Below are 26,660 nucleotides of genomic sequence, written 5' to 3'. Positions count from 1 at the left end.
TAGTGTGGTAAATAAATAAATAATACCTCTCTTTTTGACTAGACATATATCATAACAGATAGCTCAATAAATAAGAGTCAAGATTCGAGGTAGTAGGAGTTTTGCAGGTTTAATACAGCATAAGGACAGGAACAGGACAACCTGCATAGGAATAGGATGACAGGGTGACAGGGCCCAGCAGCTGCTGGGGCTGGGTCTGGGATGAGCGCGCTGGCTTTTAATAACAATACATGAGCATATATACATAACGCAAACACATAGCATTACATTGCAGTAGGCGTAGCAGTGGGTGGAGCAGAAGGCGTGACGCGTAGCAGTCGCGAAAGATAAGGGCGAAAGTAGGTGTAACGGGGCGTATACATAGACATGTGGTGCAGACGTAACAGGATATGTCATGAATGGGGCGGAAACCATGGAGGGGGCTACCTAAGGAGCCGGGACCTCTAACCTGATGGTGCGCGTAAACTGGCAATGACGTATCACTAGGAGAAGCTGGGGGCTATGAACTCTGTGCTAGGAGCAGAGACTGAAGTCTGGAGAGTCAGGGCGACATGTACCTAAACAGTATCTAGTATCTGATGTTTAGAGAACATGTTGATATAAACTATAAGTCAGGAGAGGAAAGGCTAACTTGATTCTAAGACTGGACCATGTATTATTCTACATGTAGTGCGTGATGAAGAATATTAAATGACCATTAAATGCAGTATTTCTCTAACGTGGAGACGTGAAGGCTAGACAATGACGGAAACTATTGATGCAGTTCAGTAGCTTAGGAATGCAGAGAAGGAGGACTGAACTGATAACTGGAACTATAACATATTCTTGGCAGACTCAGAGACTGAGCCAGGCTGGACCGGGCACTGCGAGGCAGGGAGTAAGTGAAGGGTCGAGGATACAGGTGGGGGCTGTATCGCTCCTCAGCGAGGCTTCAGGAGACAGGAGCTGAATCTGGTGTCCAGGCCCTTTTGAGGCCTAGAAACGGAGACTTTATAATAGAATAACGTGCACACTGAGAAACGTGGCAACGTAGCTTTACATAGGCCTGATATTCGTAGTATTCACGAGGACTAGTAACTGGCATACTAGAGGTGGACACAACTGTAATTGCGTCATTAATCGGACATGGGGAATGCATATGCATATTTAATCATGCACACATACCATATTATGGATGACACGTAGGGACACAGAACATGGCAAAATTTACTTTTCCACATTCCCTCCTTGTCACTACGTTTCCATCAGGAAACATCAATTTTCATGATACCGTCTATCATTTCATACAGTATCATTTGCTCGTCTCGAATTATCCTGGAACGGGATTTAGAACTGGGCTTGGGACTAGGAATACAAGAGGTAGCACAAATGCCGCAAATCGCAGGGCCACATTGTATACAGAGGCAGCAGCTAAATATGATCGCTACTGCAATACCTACAAAGGACAATATTTTCCATCCCCATGCGGAAATTATATTCCAGAACCAACCGGACCATGTCCAGGTGCCTGGGTCTTGGTGTATCAGATGGGCAATTTTATGGAGTCTGGTTATAGCTGAATAAACAGACGGCGCGTTATTTGGAATGAAAATGCAGCAACTAGATCCGATGACTCTACAGGCCCCGCCCCTATCGGCCAGTATGACGTCAAGGACGAGACGATTCTGTAAAACGACAAATCTCATAGCAGATTGCTCTTCAGTTAAGTTACCTAGAGCAGAGGCAGTCTCATTTACTACAGCTTCAAGGGTTCTGGTTAATCTACGGATTAACTTACTATTCTGGATAGGTCCTATAAAGAAGAAGAAACCTCTATTGAAATCTGTATACTGTTCTAGAGCAGTTTCAGTATAATCGACAATTGGGGACTCCCTTCTATGTCTAACGTGTACTAGATGTGTATTTCTATGATAATCAGGTGGGGCTAGGAAAACTGGTGGCAGTAGGAAGGCAATGTAACAGGTTCCCTCCCAATCGAGGGGCAGACGAACATATGCAGTTTGACCACAAATAAAATAAGAATGACGTGAAGCTTTGAAAATAGATTTCCCACTGTCACTATACTTGACAATAGTAGTACAATCACTATGTCCTACATGTACAGAACCATTATTTCGGACACATAATTCGCCTTTGACTGGTAGTACTGAAATAGCAGGTAAGTCTGGAGTAGTATCAGACTGAACATTCAAGACCATGAAATTCGACGAATAATTACCTAAATTATACACTTCATTTTCTAGATCTAAACCTGTTCGGTGAGGGAGACCTTGCTTGTCTGGGAAACATGTACTGTTAAGGAAAAACATATCTGTTGAGGATGACGTTAACGTGGACCATGCTCCACACGAACCATTATGTGAAAATGGATAAGGAAAAAGTGGCAGAACTCCCTTCGGTGTCTGGAAAGGGGGGAGTCGACCACACACCCAACAATTAGTGGCATTGCTAGTCTGGTGTGAGTAATGTAACATGCGGATAAAGGAGTTATTTCGCATAGCGAGGCGGTAGGAGAGTTCATGAGGGGGCAGATCACTAAACGTGTGCTCTACTGTAGCATTAGCAGACTTATTTACATGTGAAACTGGGAGATACAGGAAAAATGCATAACTGGTGCAGGAAATCATAAGGCTGGAAAACAATATGAAACATAGAAAAACGATACATCGGATTGAGTTTTGACTAACTCTCTCACTATGGGGGTCTATTTTATACATGTCAGAAACAGTCTAACCGTTTCACCTAGGGGAGGACTTAGACAATCAAACTGGCTGACTTATTTTACTAGACCGTAGTTTCTGTTTATACTCCTGCTGCGGAGTTTTCTCCAACAGGGGAGGGGTTGTAACAATGTCTTTTGCGGGACAGTCCTTGAGAACAATATTCTGGCAATCCTTTGAATCCTGGGAAATGTTCTTTAAGACGGGTTTCAGTCCATTAAAAAGTTTGACATGAGAAAGGTGTACCCAGCCTTTGCGTCCTTCCAACTTCACGGCTGTACGGGTAGTGAGGAGGACCTGTCGGGGCTCTTTCCATCGAGGCTCCAGCGGACTTGATCTGTCAAAGTTGCGGACCATCACCATGGATCCTGGAACGATTTCATGCGGTGCCACCTCGGTATTGTCTGGAAATGCGGCGGCAACCTGTGAACGACATGAGTTGAGGGCAGACATCAAGGAAGCTAGGTAATCTGTCAGCATATTACTTGAAACATCGGTAATACTTCGGGGTCTAGGAGTACCCCACATATTAGGGGGGCGGCCGAAAACGACCTCATACGGGGACAGACCTGATCTGGAATGTGCGACCATGCGCATATAAAATAAAGCGACTGGCAGGGCTACTAGCCAGTCCACACCTTTTTCTTTACATATTTTGGCGACTCGGACTTTCAGAGTCTGGTTATGTCTCTCAACGAGACCGGCTGCTTCAGGATGGCGTACACAATGGAACTTCCACTGGTACCCTAGCAAAAGGGAAACATGCTTCATAAGTTCAGATGAGAATGGCTGGCCGTTATCAGAATATACGACTCTAGGGAGTCCATAACGGGGGAAGAACTCACGAACCAACTGCTTGGCAGTGGTCGCGGCTGTGTAATCTGGGACTGGATATGCTTCTGTCCACCTGGACAAAGCGCATACAACTACAAGGACATACTTGAAACCTCGACATCGCTCCATCTGAATATAATCCATCTGGAGGACTTCAAAAGGGTGGTGAGGGGGCTGGAATCCACCTTGTTCCACCGGGACACTTTTACCTGGATTAAACTGACAACATATCATACAGGTACGGACTTTCTGCTTAGCTGCAGCTCGTAAATGCTTGTTGAACCAAATGTTCTGGATACTGTCTAACATAGCTTTTTCTCCTAAATGTGCTGGACTATGTGCGGTATTAATAATGACTTGAACCATAGAGTCGGGGAGAAACCATGTGGCTCTACCCTTCGTTAACCATCCTTGATCTGTCTGGACCCCTCCTTGTTCGGACCATTTCTTGATTTCTTCGGGAGTAGCATGTAACTGGATATCTATGACATCTTGTGTAGGGTCCTTAACTGTCATACATGTAATCGGATCTGGAGTGTGTGTCATGTTAACTGGAATGTCTAGAGTCTGTGCTGTAAGCTTGGCTGTGCGATCTGCTAGATCATTACCTTGGGAAATAATGTCAGTGACTTTCGTATGTGCTTTGCATTTCATGATAGCAATGGATGTCGGTAAATGTATGGCATCTAACAGAGCTTGAATAAGGAGACCATGCTGAATCTTGGTTCCATGAGAAGTCATGAAACCTCTCTCCTGCCAGAGCACTCCGAAGTCGTGTACAACTCCAAATGCGTAGCGTGAATCTGTATAAACATTAACTTTCAAGTTCTTGGCGTTTATACAGGCTTGTGTCAGAGCAACTAGCTCTGCTGCTTGAGCGGACAGGGTATCAATACGGTGTGTTTCAATAGCTTCAGTGTCAGTAGTCACTGCATACGCGGCGACTAGTTCTCCTGTACTTGTTCTCATACATGAACCATCCACATAAAGTGTCAGGTCGGGGTCTGGTAACGGAGTATCTGTCAGATCTTGTCTTGGCTTTGTCATAATGTTAACTACTTCCACACAGTCATGTGGGTCAGGATTCGAAGTAACTGATGGTAACAGTGTAGCAGGATTTAAAATGGTGCAGCGTCTGATTTCTATGTGTGGCTGGAACAGTGTCAATTCATAACCTGTTAAACGTGCAATTGTCAAGTGCTGAGTTTGTGTTCGGTTCAGAAGAACTTCCACAGAATGTGGAACTTGTACTGTCAAGGTATGTCCTAAGACTATGGAATCACTTTGTCTGATAGCTAGGGCTGTGGCTGCAACTGACTTGAGGCACGCAGGCAAAGCCTGGGCGACTGGATCTAATGTGCTCGAAAAATAAGCACAGGGCTTGTATTGTCCTGCTTGATCTTGTGTGAGAACAGATAATGCTGTACCTTCACGTTCTGTGACGAAAAGTGTAAAAGGCTTACTGTAGTTTGGTGTAGCTAGAACTGGAGCTTGGCATAGGGCTTTCTTTAATTCATTAAAACTAAGTGTATGTTCAGATGTCCAAGGGAGGACAGTCGATACGGCTGCCTCCTGTGTCGTTAACTGTATCAGTGGCTTGGCTAGAAATGCATACTGAGGAATCCATTGTCTACAATAAGAAGTAAGGCCGATAAAGGCACGTACCTCCTTCTGGGTCTTGGGCTGGGGAAGACTCGCTATTAACTGGATACGGTCTGGTGTCAACTGCCTACCCCTCTTGGACAGTAAGTGTCCTAAGTATACCACTTGCTGGACACAGAATTGAAGCTTAGAAGGGGACACCTTGTGCCCCATCTCGGCTAGGAAATACAAGACTGTAAGGGATGCTCGCTCGCAAGCACGTTCAGAACGGGCTGTGATCAGTAGATCATCAACATACTGGAGCAGGGCAGTGTCAGTTGGCATGTGAATGTTGTCTAGTTGTCTCTTAAGTGCTTGACTGTAGATACTAGGACTTTCTGTGAAACCTTGAGGAGCGCGTGTGAACATATAGCTCCTTCCATTTAAACAGAATCCGAAAAGGAACTGGCTGTCTGGATGAATAGGAACACTAAAAAATGCGTTCTTGAGGTCTATGACAGTGAAGAACGTGGCTTCGGAATCAATGGCTGTCAATAGGGAAGAGATGTCTGGGACAACTGGGTACTGCGGAATAATACATTTATTAAGCTCTCGTAGGTCAATCACTAATCGATATACTGGGGGTGCATTTGGATCAGTACGTTTCATGACTGGAATGATCGGAGAATTACATACATTGGAGTCAGTTTCTACAACCACTCCTTGAGCCATGAGCTCGTCAATAATTTTGGATAAGGCTGCTACAGCCTCAGGTGGCAATCTGTACTGTCTGATTCGTGGTAACACTACACCTGGCTTGAGAGTCACACGATAGGGTGTGATTTGCATGTAACCTACATCAGTTGGACCTTGCGCCCATAGATGCTGTGGAACATTAGACAGTCTTGAATCAAAATCTCGTAATACATAGTGACCCTTAAAGTCACGTAGGAACAATCGTATTCCCTCTGGGGAACAACATATAACTGCACCTAACTCTTTCAGTGTTTTAATGCCCAATAGGTTTTCTGGACATGACTTAGTAAGTAACAGATCAGTAGTACGGGACAATGGACCTACTTCTAGAGTAACTGGCTTTGAAATCTCATTTACGATAGGTTTTCCTGAAAATCCAAGGGAAACATTTCTTGAGCCTGAGAGCGGAGCCCCTGGAACTTCGGCATGACTAATTGTGGTCCTACTTGCCCCTGTATCAATCAAAAACTTTCTGTCTTTCCCTAATACTTGACTGTGAACATAGGGACCTTCTTGATCTACAGGTATCTCGATGAGAGGCAAGCCTACCTCCCTCTCTAGGCTGTTTCATGAATACTGCTGGTACTCTGGATACTCAGACTGTGCATACTGGTACATCTGCGATGTAACATGCTGTGTTGCAGCGATAGGCTGCGGTACTGTAACTATCTGTTGTGCATTCTGTGGCTGAGGAGTCTGTGAAACTTGCTCTTGTCTAGGCGGACGTGGTCTTTCCTTAGTCTTACCAGTAGCTATGTTGTGTTTCAGAACTGCACACTCATTTATAAAATGACCTGGCTGTTTACAATAATTGCAGTTCCCTTTAACGGGAGCTGCAGGATGACTGGCTTGATTCGGACCCCTCTTCTGACTGTCTTGAGGAACAGATTGTGCAACTAGTACTTTCATTTTCGTATCTTTCATACGTTTTCTCTCGTGTTCTTGCTCTTCCCTGATTCTATTCTGGTGGTACTGGAGCATCTGGAGCATCTGGGACGGAGTATTAGCTTGCCAGGTGCTTTCGACTTTCAAAACTCGATTTTTAACTTGTGGGCTTGAATTCTCGACTAATTTAGTAACAAAAAGGTGAGGGTATGACTCACTACTTGTCTTGAGGCCACTATTGATGCTAAAACATTTTTCAAACCTAGAATAGAAATCACTAATATCTTCCTCTTGTTTCTGTTTACAGGCTGAGATTGCATCCCAGTCTTCTTTTCTAGTTGTCAATAATCTGGGTAAAACTTGAATCAATAATTCTGGTAATTCTTTACATTCCTCTCCTAGACCAGTACCTGGTACTCGTGCCTTGTCTTCAGCTTCTAGAACTGCCCAATCGATCTTTTTCTCTCCCACCTCCCATTCTTTTTCCTTTAGCTTTTCATACACCCCTGCGGGCAACAGGACCTTTAACATTTTAATGATATCTGGGTAAGTGTATTCTCCCATACGGAGCATGTCTTTTAATTCTCTATGGAACCCTGCTGGATCTTTGTCATGACAGGGAATTAATTTCTTCATTTCGAGGAGTTCCATCTTTGTAATTGGAGTGTAAACAAACACTCGTTGCATTTCACCGTCCTCTGTCTTAACTGGATGCACTTCTCGTAACGGGTTCTGTCTTTCCATGTAAAATGGTTTACTTTCTGGGGGTGAGACATGAACAAAATGCGGGTTCAGAAACGTTCTATATTTGTGGCGCTGTTCTAGAATGACACTAATTAAGTCGGTACCTAGACCTCTCCATCTATACTGGAGTAACTCGTTCAGGACATCGTGTAACGGACCTGGATCAGAGTGCTGACCCTCATACAGAGTAATGAGGTGCTGGATCATATACATACCCACCAGTCGTTGTTCGGCTGGGGGCATTTTCAGAAACATTTGTGCCACTATTTCGTCTGGAAAAGTGATAGAATCAGTAATCCATCGGACTGCTGATCGGGCTAGTTCTTGTTCATGCATGGTACTTAACTCACTGTAACCGATTCGTGATTTCAGAATGTGATCGGTAGCTTGGAACACTTGTTCTAGTGAACCTTGTTCTGGTGCTGAATGATGGAAAATTGGCTTGTGTTCTAGGCGTAAATGGCGATCTGGAAATCTAGATTTTCCTACATACGCTATTCTGGCGGGATTCTCATCCTCTACCTCTTCAGTATCAGAGTTACTTTCTTTCTCGCTTACTTGTGCTGCTTTACGTTGTTCGTGTATCTTTATTATTTCTCTACGGATTTTCTTGTACATACTCTCCATGGCACTAATGGTATTGTGCTTACCCTCGGCTATATTATCACTCCACTTTGTCAGGGTTTTCATTTCGGCCGGATCTTTAGACGGGTAATCTTGTTCTCTTATTAGACAGTTAATTAAAAACTTTAATATCATACGCTGGATCTCAGCTTTCCTTTGAGACATGGCATCACTAATACTTTCTGGATCATCCCCTGTACGGATGAAACGATATATTCTGTCTAGATCTTCTTTCATATTGGGTAGGGTGACTAGATACTCGGTCACCCTCCTTACGCGTACTGAATATAAAACCATATTATTCTCGCCTGGGACTGGGTCATAGGCACATTCGCCAAGGGCTTGCCTGATTTCTGCAACAGACTTATTACTCTTGGGAGTACGCTGTGATGCTTGAGCATGTAATTCGAGTGCTGATAAACGCTTGCGTGGCGGCGGGGTTTGAGGAGGACCTCCTCCTGCGGCCCCTAGACTAGAATCGTCGACTGATATTCTTCGTGGTGGAGCGGGAAATTGAAATGCTGGCTGGACCGGGGGTACCGTAGCAGGTACTGCATGGGGTGCCCCGGTGTCTGGAGGAGCAGGATGTGCCTGATTTACAGGGACTGGCGGAGCGCGAACAGGATCTGCATATTCAGGGACTGTGTCGTCCAGATAGGACGAAATAAAAATATCAGCTGCGGTCGGTTTGTGACGTAGCTTGGTCGGAACTAGTGGTGGCGGGAAATTACTGGATGCCTCCGGGGTCGCTTTTGGCAAGCCCTCGGCAAAAAGAGGATACATACCCTTAATAAGGGCATGCCTCTGTCTGTCTGACTGTTCGGCTTTGACTTGTTCACCTATCTCGATTAATTCTTTTTCTTGGGCTCGCTCTAAGGATTCTCTACTTAATTCTGACTTTCTGATTTCTTTTTCAGTTCTTTTATGAGCTTCTTTACGCCATAACTCGATGGCATCTTTCTGTGACTGTCTGGCTTTCTTTTTCCATAATGCTTCTTCTACTCGCATGATGCATTCGGCATCCCATGTACCCGATACGGGCCATCTATACTTTTCTTCTAACTGTTTGGTATACTCTACCCATAAATCTAGATACAATATGGCACTTATGCCATGTTTCTGATACATAAAGTGACCTGGACTGTCCCTGGGCGGGACGGGAACTGCTGCTTCCAGCAGACCCTTTCTAGTTTTTAACTGACGTAACTTGGAAAATATGGGCATGACTGAACTGTAATCTAGACACAATACAATACACAATGAACACGATACTTATTCCCCATTCATACCACGACATTAAAATACATGAAAAACATTTAAAAATAACAGTTCGAACAGAATACTACCTGGAAATACTGAGAACAGAACACATAAATTTTCTCGAGAACAGAAACTGACTAGAACAGAAACTAGATGCACTGCTGAAACAGTACGAAACTTACCGGTCTCATAAAGAGACACGTCAGGACCCGCATCCACCGAAGTGGGCACTTCGTTTGTGGGACTGTGTACCACCAACCCACAGACCAGAGTCAATTTAAATTGACCCTGTCTAGATACCACCCCAGTAACGGTACTCACCGGGCAGCAAGAACGGAAACCTCGGACTGGACTGGACTGCTACGACGACGGACGACGAACTTCAGACTTCGGACTTCAGTTACGGGTGGACCTCCGGATACCTCGGACCTTGGACTCTTGGCTTGGGCTCTGGTCGGGACTCGCCGCGTTCCTCCACCGTCTCGTCTGGATGCTGGACCGCCTCCTCCGTCTCCTCCGTGGGCCTGAGGGGTACTTGAGCAGAAATATCTGCCACTGCGCAGAAGAGTTCCGTCACGACTGCAGAGGGTCAGGGGGTCGGCGTGGCTTCACCGACGCGTGGGGAAAGGGCAAGTCCCTGTTCGGGCGCCATTATGTGGTAAATAAATAAATAATACCTCTCTTTTTGACTAGACATATATCATAACAGATAGCTCAATAAATAAGAGTCAAGATTCGAGGTAGTAGGAGTTTTGCAGGTTTAATACAGCATAAGGACAGGAACAGGACAACCTGCATAGGAATAGGATGACAGGGTGACAGGGCCCAGCAGCTGCTGGGGCTGGGTCTGGGATGAGCGCGCTGGCTTTTAATAACAATACATGAGCATATATACATAACGCAAACACATAGCATTACATTGCAGTAGGCGTAGCAGTGGGTGGAGCAGAAGGCGTGACGCGTAGCAGTCGCGAAAGATAAGGGCGAAAGTAGGTGTAACGGGGCATATACATAGACATGTGGTGCAGACGTAACAGGATATGTCATGAATGGGGCGGAAACCATGGAGGGGGCTACCTAAGGAGCCGGGACCTCTAACCTGATGGTGCGCGTAAACTGGCAATGACGTATCACTAGGAGAAGCTGGGGGCTATGAACTCTGTGCTAGGAGCAGAGACTGAAGTCTGGAGAGTCAGGGCGACATGTACCTAAACGGTATCTAGTATCTGATGTTTAGAGAACATGTTGATATAAACTATAAGTCAGGAGAGGAAAGGCTAACTTGATTCTAAGACTGGACCATGTATTATTCTACATGTAGTGCGTGATGAAGAATATTAAATGACCATTAAATGCAGTATTTCTCTAACGTGGAGACGTGAAGGCTAGACAATGACGGAAACTATTGATGCAGTTCAGTAGCTTAGGAATGCAGAGAAGGAGGACTGAACTGATAACTGGAACTATAACATATTCTTGGCAGACTCAGAGACTGAGCCAGGCTGGACCGGGCACTGCGAGGCAGGGAGTAAGTGAAGGGTCGAGGATACAGGTGGGGGCTGTATCGCTCCTCAGCGAGGCTTCAGGAGACAGGAGCTGAATCTGGTGTCCAGGCCCTTTTGAGGCCTAGAAACGGAGACTTTATAATAGAATAACGTGCACACTGAGAAACGTGGCAACGTAGCTTTACATAGGCCTGATATTCGTAGTATTCACGAGGACTAGTAACTGGCATACTAGAGGTGGACACAACTGTAATTGCGTCATTAATCGGACATGGGGAATGCATATGCATATTTAATCATGCACACATAACATATTATGGATGACACGTAGGGACACAGAACATGGCAAAATTTACTTTTCCACAGTAGGGATAACAGGCAGGGGCCCCCGGACCCAGGGAGAAGGCTCTCTGTGAGTCAGGGTCATTATGTGTTTTGATTTTAATAAATAAACTCAGTTTGGTTAATTTTTCCTTTGTAGTAAAAAATGTTGACAAGCAAGAGCATCAAACATGATATCAAGCTGGTAAGCCTTCAGTGCGTTCAGCAGGGCTGTTTAAGTTTAGTGGCACAGAGATCCAAGCCAACACGGCCAGGATCTCAAAATAGGGTGGGTGGCCTCCAGTATGGGAGTAGAGGTTGTACCCTACGCTGGCCCGGCAGGACAGTGGACTGCCCACTTTGTCTTGAAAGGGCCGAGCCCATACGTTCTAGATCTGTTCTAGACTCACAAGTCAATCGTTCTGTTTCTCAGCATGAAAGCGTGGAGGGGGGAGAAATCATAAAAATGTCAATCAGTTTAAAAGCAAGATCCCCTTGCCACATGGTAACCACAAATTACTAAGTAAGGTTAGTTAATGTATTACAAATCCAAATATAACTGGACATAAAGACACCTCAAGATGAGAGTGTAGAAATACAATGGAATCAACCGAAAGACAAATCTGTGAATAAAGTTGTTGATGCAGCAAACACAAGCCCTTAACTCAGGAAATAGAATGCAGAGCATCAAAAAGCAATGGTCCAAATTTCCCTGCATTGAAGGTTGATGGAAATAAAGCATTAATCTATCCCTTCACTAACGCTAATGTGACATCCCTACTTAAGCATAATTCGGGGTAGGATAGAGAAAAGGTGTCAGCATGTAGAGTCTTCCTTGGAAGTCTCTCCACGCCAGTGGGTCAGGTAGCATGAAGCTACTGAGAACACAGCTCATTCTAAGATGCTCTCTCTCGAAAGGCAGAGACGAAGTGGGGCTCTTTCCCAACATTATAGCAGGTATCGTCCCAGGATGCCTTTCAGGTCACGTCATTCACTCTGACCACATTCTCACAGGCTCTTTTCCAGAAGACAGTGTTGTTTCTGAGCAGTAACATGTTGACCTTGATTCCCGGGCTTTCTCCAATGTGTAAATAAAACAGTTTTAGAGGCCTTAAATCTCAATGCATCCTCTTCTCTCCTTGCCTAACTTCTAAAAACAAAGACATTATTCTAACTAACAAGGGCGCTTCTTCCACCTCAGACACAAACATGAGAAAGAACCAAATCCACAGCACACCTGAAATTTCCTGTTACGTCTAAAGGGAGAGCTTTCAGGGAAATGTATTTCAGGCCTACAAGATTCAGCTAACATAAGAAAAATGGAACATGAGCTTTACAAATTACTTAGAAAACAAGTAAGATGGGGCAGTAAACTCTGCTCCGTTCACAGAGTTTTCAGAATTTTCCAAACTCTGTGCTCCACGGAGAATGCAGAGTTCGGAAAAACTCATTTTCCTCGCTCTCGCTCCCAAAAGTCAAGTCGGTGTGCATGAGTGAGAAAAATCCGCATCCCGGCAAGATTTCTCAACGCCGGCTGTCGGATTTCTCAACGTGTGCAGTCGCAGGTGGTCGCGTCCACTCGTGTTTGGAAACCTTCTATTCATGTTAAAAAAATTGCTTCTCGAGTAAAAAATCTACTCGACCGGCAAATAAGAAGCAGCGCACTCTTGCGCTGTGCATGGGGCCAATGACGTTGATTGTCCAGCACAGGACAAACACCTGGCGCTGAAAATTGTGGATGTCCGAGCAGTGCAGCGAAGTTACACGTAACTCCACTCAGGCTTTAAAATAAGGCTCATTCTGTTAACATCCCTACCTACGTAAAAAATTACACAAACTTATAAACTTATTCAATAACAGTTGTCAGCTGTACACCACAAATTCTTCACGTTTGTGTGTTTCCTGCTAGTTACATTTGGCTTCCGCATAAATTCTTCATGTTTTCTATGCAACGGCCTAAATACATTACATTTATGTTATTACGATTCAAAGTCCTAACACCTTATGTTAGCACGACAAAGGATTATAGGCCAGATGAAGGTAGCCCAATACCGGTCGGTATCGGCCGAAATTACCGAATTTCGGCCGTTACCGACCGGTATTTAGGGTTTGAGATGTAGGAGGCAGGTTTAAGGATTCGGTAATTTACTGAACGGAATTTAAGGAATCAGTAAATTATCGAATTCTTAAAATACCCATTCGGTAAATTACCGAATCCTTAATGTAGGGAGCACTCAAGTGAGTACATTTTTCATTTAAGGATTCGTTATTTACCACCAACTACAAGTTGGTGGTAAATACCAAATACCTTTAAAAAAGCAAGTATTTGCTTTTTTTTAAAGTTCCATGTGGCAGACATACATGCCCTTGCACCCATGCACTATTCAGGGGTGCAACAGGGTGTCAAAGTGACACCCTGCCACCCTTGAAAATGTTTCCCCTATTACCGATTCGGTATTTGCCGAATCGGTAATAGTGAATGGCTTCCCATTCATTGCTATGGGCCTCCAGGCCCATGGGAATGAATGGGAATTACCGATTCGATAAATACAGAATCGGTAATACCGAATTTTACAGATTTGGTAAAATTTACCGAATACTTATCTACATACTATTTACCTATTCTTAAATACTGAATTGGTAAAATTCGGTATTTAAGAATCGGTAAATAGTATTTACCTACATCAGGCCTATATGCGGATGCACTCCATACACTCCACATGTGTGACTATAATGCACCCCAACAAATGAAAATTAATTTTGCGTTACATCAGTCTAAATGACCCAATGGCTCCTAATTTATACATGACCGGAATTTAGAAGCTTGTGCTTTGTTTTCTTCAGCACTGATGTCACATGGTTTTAGATATGGCTGTCAATGCTTTAATAACCTTTTGCCTTTGCTTATTTATAATTCAACTTTATTTAATTATGCACTTTTGTAGCATCCTCACAGCACTGGCTGACAGCATCACAGCAGAGGGAAGGGAAGGCGGAGAGATCGGAAGAGAGGTTGAGTTGAGGGCAGTCTGACAGAGTAGCGTTGTGACCTACAAACCATAAATGTGCATAACAGATGGCTCTTTAAGACTTCTAATGTTCGGTTTTAGGGGTGAGTGGGAGTTAAAAAGTGACAAGTCTTCTAAAAGTAAGGATCGCCCCAAAACAGTAGGTTGTAGGAAGCTATTGGTAAAGCTATTGGTTGTCACATCATATGATACTGTACCTGGGAGAGCGTGGAGGTGTGTTGCATGAAATGCACGGGGCAGCACCAGGCTAGAAACAAGAAAGACAAATGCTTCTATTAGATTAACATATAGCAACAACTCAGTAATAAAGCCTAAACTATAACTGGAATATTTTAAAAACACACACACACACGCACACACAGACAAGTCTGTTTGATTACTAAAAGTTGTGTGTTGAGTTTACGGACTCACTTATCGTGCATGGTCTGTCACTCATCCTTGTACTGATGTGTCCATTCAGCCGTTGACTCATTTTTGTATCCACTTATTCACCCATCAAAAATAGCACATAGTCACAAACTCATCAATCAGTCAAAAGGCATTTTTAGCAGCAAGCCATTCCAACAGGCTTTGTCAGTACATATTTCAAAATAATTGACCCAACATGGGCGTAGCTTCAAGGAGATGCAGGGCACTTTACAGCCCCTTCTAGTTTAGAGAATGGTACTTAATTCACTCCTCGTGCTTAATTTGCAAAACCGTAAATGCCAGGGCTCTCTTCAGGAGGCCACTGCACGTTGCCCCTGCCAGTGCCGCCAATGATAGTAAAAACAGAAGTTCTAACATTCACATTCCTACAAGTGTGACAGTTCGGACTATTTCGGGGCCCCAAAGCAATAAGAATGGCTAGGACGCAAGGTAATATTTATTTTTGATGTACATTGAGTTAATATTTAACTATTGTTGTGGTTATCTTTAAATTAGTCAGACAGCGCCACCTTGTAGCAGAATGTCACAGGCCCTGATGCTGACACTTATGCGCCTGTGCTGAGCACTGGAAACAACTGGCTCAAATTAAGCACTTCGCAAGACTCAATTAGGGGTCATCGAGGTACCCAAGCTTTGCAATCCAAGGTAACTGTCATTTCCCACCCCGCTTGAAGGCGCTTCTAATGCAATTCACAATATGAAGGGCGAATTGCATTTCCCACACACATCTCTTTCCAACAACTGCATAAAGTACTTGTTCCTTTTTAGGCATGAGATTAGGATGTTACTTGCGTTGACGTAATGCTTTGAAGTTTGAGGTAGAAGAGATAAACTCGAGAATATTTTTGAATGAGATCTGATTGAGATATTCCGCGAGGATTACCTGCAAGAAGTTTGGAACCAGTGATAAATAGAACTATGTATGAGAAGAAGGCTGGAGTAGATAGAACAACAGTGCCTTGTACCCTAAGTAAAGCACAAGGAATGTGCAGCCCTATTCTAGTTAGGTACTATATAATAGCCATAACTTGGCTGCAGTGGGCCTCGCATCAGTGTCATTGAGCATGCTACAGCGACGGTGGCAAAGCTCCTGCGAGAGTGTCTGCTGGGCTGGGGCAGTTATTCACATGTTGGCCCATCAACTTCAACCTAACTGCATCTCTCTCTCTTCCTCTCTGCAAATGAGTTAAAACCACATTATATTGGAGTGACAGACGCTCCATAAAGAGTGGGTGATAGTGGGGAGACATTGCCATTGTGGACTCCACTAAATCCCTTGGAATAACCCTAGACAGCAGCTTAAACATGCGGGCCATATCAACTCAATGGCCAAAACTGCTAGATTTTACCTGAGTTACCTAAAAAACCTGAAACCCTTCCTCAAACCTTCCAACCTAAAACCGGCAATCCAGGCACTAGTCATCTCTAGACTAGAATATGGATGCTCTACTCTCGCAGGTCTACCCAAGATGTCTCTGGCCCCATTGAAAGCCTGCCTCAATGCCACAAGACTCCTAACAGGTTCTAAGAAATTCATCCACATCTCTCCCCACCTTAAAGCCCTGAACTGGCTTCCCCTCGAGGCCAGAATCCAATTTAAGCTGGCCTACATTACTCACAAGGCTCTATACTGCAATTCCCCTGCATTTCTCACCCAGAAACTCGTGATATCCGGAGGAGCCAGAAACTCCTGATCTGCCAGAGACCTGTTGCTCCAACCAGCACGCTTTTGGAAAAAAAAACTACAATCGGGCCTTCTCTGGGGCTGATCCAAGAATATGGAACTCTCTCCCGCCCGCCATCAGAAGACTTCTGTCTTTGGCACGCTTTAAAAAGGAGACCAAAGCTTTCCAAATGGGCAAATTTCTCGCCTAACGATCACATTACAATCACCTAAGCGACCTGTTCAACCCACCATTAAGTCATTGTCCATGGCTTTTCCGGATGATACCTTCCCCGCACTTCTGGGCATCCCACCCAAGAGTTGAGACTGCGTGTTGTCTTGTATAATGTATCTACCTGTTTTTATCCCAAAAGTATCTGGGACATGAGACTGTTTGTTGTCCTTGTATAATATATCTACCTGTTTTTATCCCAATGATATCCTCCCCTCCTAAGTCTTTTGTATACCACCCGTCAATCCTGTAAAGCGCTCTGATACCCTCACAGGTCTGGTTTGCGCTCTATAAAACTTTACAATAAATAAATACAAATAAATAAAATTGCCAGGAAGAAATAATGAGGCACTGCAATATGGAGAGGGAAGAGTGACAAAACGAGAAAATGGTGTTTGTATGATAGAAAAATCAAAGGAAGGAAAGGAGAAAGAGAGGACGAAAGAAAGAGACTCAAATTAAATCGAACTTTTTTGTGGCTAAAAGAGATAGTGCGATACAAATGGGGATGATGGACGGAGCACTTGAACAAATCAAACACTCACCCCCAGTCAACTGATCTGGGTTTAATCCATCACCATTCTTTAGTTCACTCAGCCACCCCAGTTCAGACATGGCTACATGCAAATCAGTCTGACCCTGTGCCTCATGGGAACAGTCCAGCCCGAACTGCCAGGCCATGTCTTCCCTGGACCAGAAACAAGCATCCTGGGACCGGTTTCGGATTCATAATCCTCATCAGCCAGGCTATCTTGAATCCAGTGGCCAAGTGAACAAGGGACTCACGTCTGAGCATACCCTGCCACACTTAGGGCGAACAAAGCGATACAAAAGGGGATGATGGACGGAGCGCTTGAACAAATCAAACACTCACCCCCAATCAACTGATCTGGGTTTAATCCATCACCATTCTTTAGTTCACTCAGCCACCCCAGTTCAGACATGGCTATATGCAAATCAGTCTGACCCTGTGCCTCATGGGAACAGTCCAGCCCGAACTGCCAAGCCATGTCTTCCCTGGACCGGACACAAGCATCCTGTGACCGGATTCGGATTCATAATCCTCATCAGCCAGGCTATCTTGAATCCAGTGGCCAAGTGAACAAGGGACTCACGTCTGAGCATACCCTGCCACACTTAGTGCGAACAAAGCGATACAAAAGGGGATGATGGACGGAGCGCTTGAACAAATCAAACACTCACCCCCAGTCAACTGATCTGGGTTTAATCCATCACCATTCTTTAGTTCACTCAGCCACCCCAGTTCAGACATGGCTATATGCAAATCAGTCTGACCCTGTGCCTCATGGGAAGAGTCCAGCCCGACCTGCCAAGCCATGTCTTCCCTGGACCGGAAACAAGCATCCTGGGACCGGTTTCGGATTCATAATCCTCATCAGCCAGGCTATCTTGAATCCAGTGGCCAAGTGAACACGGGACTCACATGTGAGCATACCCTGGCACACTTAGGGCGAACAAAGCGTTACAAAAGGGGATGAGGGACGGAGTGATTGAACAAATCAAACACTCACCCCCAGTCAACTGATCTGGGTTTAATCCATCACCATTCTTTAGTTCACTCAGCCACCCCAGTTCAGACATGGCTATATGCAAATCAGTATGACGCTGTGCCTCATGGGAACAGTCCAGCCCGAACTACCAAGCCATGTCTTCCCTGGACCGGAAACAAGCATCCTGGGACCGGTTTCGGATTCATAATCCTCATCAGCCAGGCTATCTTGAATCCAGTGGCCAAGTGAACAAGGGACTCACGTCTGAGCATACCCTGCCACACTTAGGGCGAACAAAGCGATACAAAAGAGGATGATGGACGGAGCGCTTGAACAAATCAAACACTCACCCCCAGTCAACTGATCTGGGTTTAATCCATCACCATTCTTTAGTTCACTCAGCCACCCCAGTTCAGACATGGCTATATGCAAATCAGTCTGACCCTGTGCCTCATGGGAACAGTCCAGCCCGAACTGCGAAGCCATGTCTTCCCTGGACCGGAAACAAGCATCCTGGGACCGGTTTCGGATTCATAATCCTCATCAGCCAGGCTATCTTTAATCCAGTGGCCAAGTGAACAAGGGACTCACGTCTGAGCATACCCTGCCACACCTAGGGCGAACAAAGCGATACAAAAGGGGATGATGGACGGAGCGCTTGAACAAATCAAACACTCACCCCCAGTCAACTGATCTGGGTTTAATCCATCACCATTCTTTAGTTCACTCAGCCACCCCAGTTCAGACATGGCTATATGCAAATCATTCTGACCCTGTGCCTCATGGGAACAGTCCAGCCCGAACTGCGAAGCCATGTCTTCCCTGGACCGGAAACAAGCATCCTGGGACCGGTTTCGGATTCATAATCCTCATCAGCCAGGCTATCTTTAATCCAGTGGCCAAGTGAACAAGGGACTCACGTCTGAGCATACCCTGCCACACCTAGGGCGAACAAAGCGATACAAAAGGGGATGATGGACGGAGCGCTTGAACAAATCAAACACTCACCCCCAGTCAACTGATCTGGGTTTAATCCATCACCATTCTTTAGTTCACTCAGCCACCCCAGTTCAGACATGGCTATATGCAAATCAGTCTGACCCTGTGCCTCATGGGAACAGTCCAGCCCGAACTGCCAAGCCATGTCTTTCCTGGACCGGAAACAAGCATCCTGGGACCGGTTTCGGATTCATAATTCCCATCAGCCAGGCTATCTTGAATCCAGTGGCCAAGTGAACAAGGGACTCACGTCTGAGCATACCCTGCCACACTTAGGGCGAACAAAGCGATACAAAAGGGGATAGTGAACATGTGTGTTTGGGGGCAGAGGATGCAAGCGCAGGTTTTTGGTGGGCAGAGGATGCTAGAGCGGGCTTTTGGAGAGCAGAGGATGCAAGTGTGCATGAACATTTTTTGTTTATAAACACTGCATCCGTAAAACTGGACACAGTGGGTTTATTTCATCTCAGGGGGGCACAATAGGTAAAAATAATTCTATGTCTTGTGGCTTCTGACAGAGCTTCAGCTGATTTGAGGCACATGTTAGAACGGAAGCAGATTCACTTTAATGCCCCATTCTGTTGTAATCCATTGAACACTGGAAATGACAGTTTAGCCATGTGCTCGCAACACAAGTTGCAAGCTTACGCAGGAAATGCAGATTCGGTTCCAAAAACTTTATTTGGAATGTTTAAAATAACTACAAAAGTATACATAGATTAAAAAAAGCTAAATGCATTACACATGGATAGCATAAGAGTTATAAAAGATTTCACAAAGCAATACTCGGTATACAAAAAGGAAGCAAAATTGGTCATGTCTTAAAACCTTTAACATTTTTTAAAAGGGGTACAATCTCCAGTTGAAAATGTAGTTGAGTCATCACTATGATGAAACAGAGATGCTTTTATTTATGGTAATTGCATTAATAATAAGAAGTGCTACATTAAGCCAAACCCTGGCATCATTTATTTCGGGCAAGTATTTTAGGGCTGCAATATGCGATCCATTGCCATACGCAAGCAGAATTAGTTTCAGGAAATAACTTCTAAGAGCAGAATAAAAACCACAAAACAACATAAGGTGCACAGTATTATTGCTTACTCTGTCCATCAAACTGACAAAGAGTCAAATCCAGGGGACAAGTTTTCATGTTGGGGAAAGCAACAAGGTGGTGGACAATTCCCAATCTGAGTTTAACTAGTGCAAAACAATGCATAAGATTAGGAATAAAAGTTAAATAGTCTTGACAACCTTCCCCATCACAGTAAGTGCAAGATAAAACTTGACAGTTGGTTTTCTTATCTCGCAATCCAGCTGGACTTCCCTCTGAATATTCATAAAAGCTTCTCTAATAGACTGCTTACTAAGTGATGAGATTAGTAGAGGGTTAGTCCGGGCTGAAGCCTCAAATAGTTTACTGTACATAAAATCAATGTAGTGTAATCAAGGGATCGCCAATGCATTGTAAAACAATCTAAAATGATGGACTTTGTAAAACTAGTTTCTTCTTTGATCCATGTGGAATGCCAGGGCAGCAGAGGTCAAAGTGCAACTATCTCTAAAAGGTGCTAGAGCTCTACTTCTCTGTGAATGATAATGTAGGAAGCCCCAGTGGACCGACAAAAAAGGCGTTTGAGGAAACCATTTTCCTCAGTCTGAAGCACTTTACTGTTGTAGTAGCCCCACACATCAGCCCCATATGTGGCAATAGATAAAACCATTGCCCTATAAATTGATGTCCTCTCCTTAACTTACCTGGAGGACAGCTTGGCAGAAGATCTAAAGACTCCATGAGTGTTTCTGTTAATTTTTCTTCTAACGTTAGTAATTTCATGGGACCATGAACCGTTACCCGAGAAGATAATACCCAGGTAGGAAAAGGTATCAACAGAGGCTAATGGCAACTTATCCATAAAGAATGTTCTAAAATGCTTGTCCCTTAACCCACAGGCCAGTGTATTAGTTTTACTTTTGTTAGTAATCAATTTCCTAGTAGCAATAAAATCCCCAAAGGTATCCATTAAATGTTGCAGCCCCACCAGAGTCCTGGCCAGCAGGACAGCATCATCTATTTACAAAAGCACTGGTGTGGGACGCCCGCCACTTGTGGGGCATCAGCATGCACACATTGTAAAGTCTGGTCCACCCCATTTATAAATAAAGAAAATAAGAAGGGGGCAAGTACACAGCCTGGCCAAATGCCAAGTTTAACTGTGAAGTTGATGGTACATTTACCCCATGGGCCATAATGTACTTTACTCGCCAGATTCTCATATAGTCTTGCCAGAAAGAAGATAAAATACCAGCATTTGTAAAGCGCACAGCTACCTCCAGAGAGGTGTCCTGGCACTGGGGGCAGTCGGGAAGATTAAGCAAGCTATTGCCCAGAGTCACATGGTGCTGGGCTTACCTGCCGTCCGAGCCGGGGATCAAACCATGAACCCTGTGGTCCGGAGTCAGGCACCCTGCCCGATGGCCACACCTCTTCCAGATGATTGGTAAAGGCGCCCCCATCGAGAGCAAAGCGGACCAGAGAATTGTATGTTCTACTAGGTCAAAAGCACTGCTCAGGTCAGCAAAGCAGAGGTATAATCTTCCACCTTGGCACGTGCATACTTCCCTCTGAGTAAATCCAGATTCAAACATTGCTCAAGGGTTCCCACACATTTCCTGAAACCAAACTGTGCTGGTGAGAGTATTGGTACAGAAAAGGGGGTGGTGATGAACAGAGTGTCTGAATTAAGCAGACCACTCTTACCCAGTCCAAAGATCAGGGCTTGATCCACCACCGTTATTTATCTCACTGCCCCATCCCAGAACCTGTGAGAGTATTGAGCAATTGAGCAATCCCAAGCCCATTCTTCTAATATCTTGAGCAATATTTTGCTCATCGCTTTTGCCGATGAATCTAACAATAAGATTGGCCGATTGTTCTTAGGGTCTGATTTATTACTCTTCTTGAAGATGGAGACTATAATAGATGTCCCCCATGAAGGCAGGATTGTTATTGTCGCAGTCAAATTAAAAACTCTAGTAAGGATTGTGGCCCATAAGTCAGTGGCAGTCTTAAAAACATCGAATGGGCCCTTCAGGGCCCACGACATTCTCTCAGATCGTAATGTCCAGAGGTAAGGGGGGCCAACTTGGCTGTTCCTTGATGGAAGTGGTTACCATTTCAGCCGTTGAGTAGTTAAAAACTCCAAAGAAGTGAGAAACACAAGCGTGACAGGTGATGTGTGACCCCAATTCGGGGAAGGAGTCATCCTTCAAAAAAGGGGAATTAACAGCATCCCAGAATAATTTACAATGTCCTATGTCAGCAGCGTGTGACAGTTCAGACCATGCCACATCTTGTAGTTCCTATTTCCTAGCTGAAAGCATCTCTTTTTATTTAAATCTAAGTGATTCAATCAGCAAATGATCTCTAGGTCATTCTCAAAAGGCCAATTTCAGGATCCTAGAGGCAGTGGTACATGTATGGACGAACAAACCTAAGGTTTGGCGTGGCCTGTCATAGATGGACGAATTAGAAGGTCATTTATTGTCTTGGTAATACCAACAAAACTATAAAGTAACTGCTTAGGGGTAACCATATCATCTAAGCAGCAAATAATATCATTAAAACCCTTAGAACAAATATTGTGTAAAACTTCAGTCAGGTCCCATTTAATACGGACTCCGTTAGGTCTTATTGGGGCAATGTCAGTAGAGCGACTGGGAGTTGTGCCACTGACATTGCCCCATTAAGAAACTGTCAATATGATCAAGTTATGGTCTCTGAGGCCCAGACAGGTAACCCTTGGTATTGTATATCACTTACGTGCATTGGCAGATATCAGGATATAATCAATAACCAAAGCTGAATTCCTCCCTATAAAGATTGGAATAGGGTCCCCATTACTGTCGTGTTCACATTGTAATAAATGTAAGTCAAACTTGGTAATTAAGGAATTCAATTGATTGCCATAGTCATTGTGGTGGATATGTGAGTAACCAATCCCAGCCTCAGCAGTGACTCCGCATACATGTGTATCAGAGAGTCTGCAGAGACGGGTATTAAAATCTCCAGTCCAAATTATTAAAAAGTTATCGGTAATCGACTATAGTAAAGATTCCAATATGCCTTCAAGGGCTAAAACCACCTGAACCCCGGGCATTGTTAAAAACGTAGGGCCCGATTCACAAAACTAATCTGAAACAAAATTCTGACTTTACGACTTTCGGTATTCACAAAAGGCATTTAGGAGTAGTAAAGTTAGGATTACTAACTTTACTACTCCTAAACTGAGCCAAAATACTAACTTTATGACTTTTGGTATCCACAAAAGGCATTTAGGAGTAGTAAAGTTAGGATTCCTAACTTTACAACTCCCAAACTGAGAAAAATCCTAACTTTACGAATTTCGGAATTCACAAAAGGCATTTAGGAGTGGTAAAGTAGCTACCAAAAGTCGTAAAGTTAGGATTTCTCTATTTTAGGAGAATTAAAGTTAGGATTCCTTTTACATGAGCGACAAATTGTAGCATATTTATCTAAATGTGTTGACACCAGGTCATTGTAAACACAAAAGAATATGAATGAGGATTGGATGTTTATGTCTTGATTGAAGTTAATTTCTTTGAAGCACAAACAATTGTGTTATAGTAGAACAACTTGTATTATAAAATGCATTTCAAAAACCCATATCTGTAGACCTTCACCTCACCTTTCTTTTCTGTGAGGAGATCGATTTGTAGCATATTTATCTAAATGTGTTGACACCAGGTCATTGTAAACACAAACGAATATGAATGAGGATTGGATGTGTAGGGCCTGATTCACAAAGTTAATTTCTTTGAAGCACAAACAGTTGTGTTAAAGTAGAACAACTTGTATTACAAAATGCATTTCAAAAACCCATATCTGTAGACCTTCACCTCACCTTTCTTTTCTGTGAGGAGATCGCCGCACACCTGGGTATATGATTCAAAATATTTACTATGAAATGACAGGGCTTAGGGAAAGGTATGGAGGTGTGTAGGGAAGCACATTATTATAATCCAGAAAGTACATCAACATAAGTGTAAAACCATTTCAATACGTAATATGCACTTATAAAGCTAAAATAGTGTTAAAAATGTCAAAACAAGCCTTGGAGTAAGTGATACACCATACATTGCCAACCACTGGTAATGTGGCCTACCTACTCCCACACCACTGCAACTCGTATTTAGGACCTTAGAGCCTGTGTACGACCATGTCATTTAGCAACTCGCAAATTGCTCTCTATTGCGAGTCGTAATTTGCTAGTCGATCAAGGACATGTACAACAGTGTCTGAGACACTGTTAGCGATTCCTAATGGGGTCGCAAGTTGCATGCCTCATGCATACTAATGAGGCACTCGCAATTTGCAATCCCATTAGGAATGGCTGACACTCCCAGGTATGGAGGTCTGCTGGGCTCAGCAGACCTCCATTACTGGGACGGCTTTAAAATAAAGCATTTTTTTTTCAAATGCAGCCAGTTGTCCTTAAAGGAAAACGGAAGGCATTTAAAAAAAGAACAAGCATTTGCAATGCAATAGGTCTCGCAATATTAAAGTTTGAGCTATTGACATTGCTAAATAATGCAACACCAAAAGCTTAAACTTTAATAATGCGAGACCTATTGCATTGCAAATGCTTGTTTTTATGTTAATCTTGACAGAAGTGCAGGATTGCATTGCCCTGGACACGCACGCACACACATAGAGGCTCGCGCACACACGCACACACACACACATGCTTTCACATACACATACAAACATACACAAGCATGCACACACACACAGATACACACACATGCCCAGGCACGGACACACACACAGAGGAGCATACACGCCCTGGCATGCACAAACAGGCCCAGGTATGCACGCACACACACACAGATGCGCATACATATACAGGCACACACACATAGGGACGCACACATCCCCAGACACAGATGCTTTCACATACACAGACAAACACACACCCACAGATGCTTTCACATACACAGGCAAACACACACAGATGCACACACACGCCCAGGCATGCACACACACACTGATGCACACACACACAGATGCGCACACATACACAGGCATATACACATACACAGATGCGCACACACGCAGGCACGCACACACACAGATGCATTCACATAATCAGGCAAACACACACAGGCATGCACACATACACAGATGTGCACACACACCCAGGCACACACACACCAAACACACACATAAATTCATGTTTCCGGCTGCGAGGCTGCGAGAAAGAGTCAATTCCAAACTCAACAAGTAGAAACCCTTGGTGCACAATTTGCACCACAGCTGGAATTCCGTTTTGGATGCAAATTTCTTTTGCAGCACATCGGGATGTACACGGCCCTTGAAATACAGAAACAGTGTCCATCAGAAAACAAGTAACACAGATTAGGAGGCAAGGCCAGCTTTCAGACTGCAGAGCTATCCCTAGGGTTACGTGGCCAATGTACACTCATGAATCATACAGCATACAGGTTACAGAGATCCAGACCTACTAGTTCATACATTTTTGTCCATCGCTTAAAGAGGGGCATTGCCGGGACTGAGGCACTTTAAATTCACCGCCTTCAACACCAAAAAACAAAATGTGGTGTAGTCCAGTACACTTACTTTTATTTGAGATCGAGTTTCTTGAACCGATCGCTAGAAATGGCACGAGAGCAGAGGGCGACCCCCTGTAGTCACAAAGTCATCAAGGGTGGTGCACCGCCACCAATTTGGTCCCTCCTGGTGCCGGGATGTTTTTTGTGTGTGGATACTTACTTTGATGATGGTGTAGTAAAGTGTTTTCCTTCTCCCCCGTACCTTGTGTTAAGTTTGTGACCTCATGGGCACAGGTTCAAATCCTAGAGGGTCCATTCAGCCTTTCATCCTTCTGAGGTTGGTAAAATGAGTTCCATTGAGTTGGGTAGCAATAAGCATCTGTTATTCAGCACCAAGGCCTGCTCGGTGAATGTATTTTTTACAAATACGCATGTTGTGTTATTATTCAGCCTGCATGAACTACAAGCGGTTATATATGAAGTGACGTCACCAGGCACTACTCAGGCCAGACACAGGCCCACTTCTCGTACACATCAGTGATGCAGGCATGCCTGACAGGGACGGCTGAAGGAATGCCACTGTGTGGAGGTGCCAGCTTGCCCTCCCATGGGGGAAGGGGGGCACGGCAGGGGGGGAGCCTATGCCTCGCTGCAGGAATGCCGGGCGCGGCGGCTCCATCAGATGCGGCCTGGTCCTCATGCTTCAGGGAGCCGCCCTGCCCCGCTGCCCTGCAGTTGCCCGCCGCTGCCCCGCAGCAGCCCCGCATTCCTTCCTCCTCGTTTGCCAGAAACATATTGAGCATCAGTGTCCGAGGGGCTCGCATCTGCTTCAAAGATTGGGGAAGAGGAGCATTCCTCAAAGCAAACTCAATGACGAACACAGATGTTGCCGGGGCACTGATGTGTTCTACGCAGGACCTTGTGTTCCACAGATCAAGTAAGCATTGGCAAGGCCAGTGGGTCGGACTTTTGT

The 26,660-nt window shown here is 44.4% G+C and overlaps 1 protein-coding gene across 1 annotated transcript in view; it reads right to left on the bottom strand.

Annotated features, from left to right (window-relative positions):
- LOC144820269 (uncharacterized) overlaps window positions 1-26,660 on the bottom strand; it is a 938,422-nt gene that overhangs the window by 341,606 nt on the left and 570,156 nt on the right. The window contains exon 4 of the mRNA XM_078677858.1: window positions 14,457-14,506. Coding sequence (XP_078533984.1) covers window positions 14,457-14,506 — 50 coding nt within the window. The remainder of the gene's footprint in view (window positions 1-14,456; window positions 14,507-26,660) is intronic.

Source organism: Lissotriton helveticus, chromosome 2_1 (genome assembly GCF_964261635.1).
Source record: "Lissotriton helveticus chromosome 2_1, aLisHel1.1, whole genome shotgun sequence".
Classification (NCBI taxonomy): Eukaryota; Metazoa; Chordata; class Amphibia; order Caudata; family Salamandridae; genus Lissotriton; species Lissotriton helveticus.
Note: the sequence above shows the minus strand (reverse complement) of the source record. Positions and strands in the feature narration are given on the sequence as shown.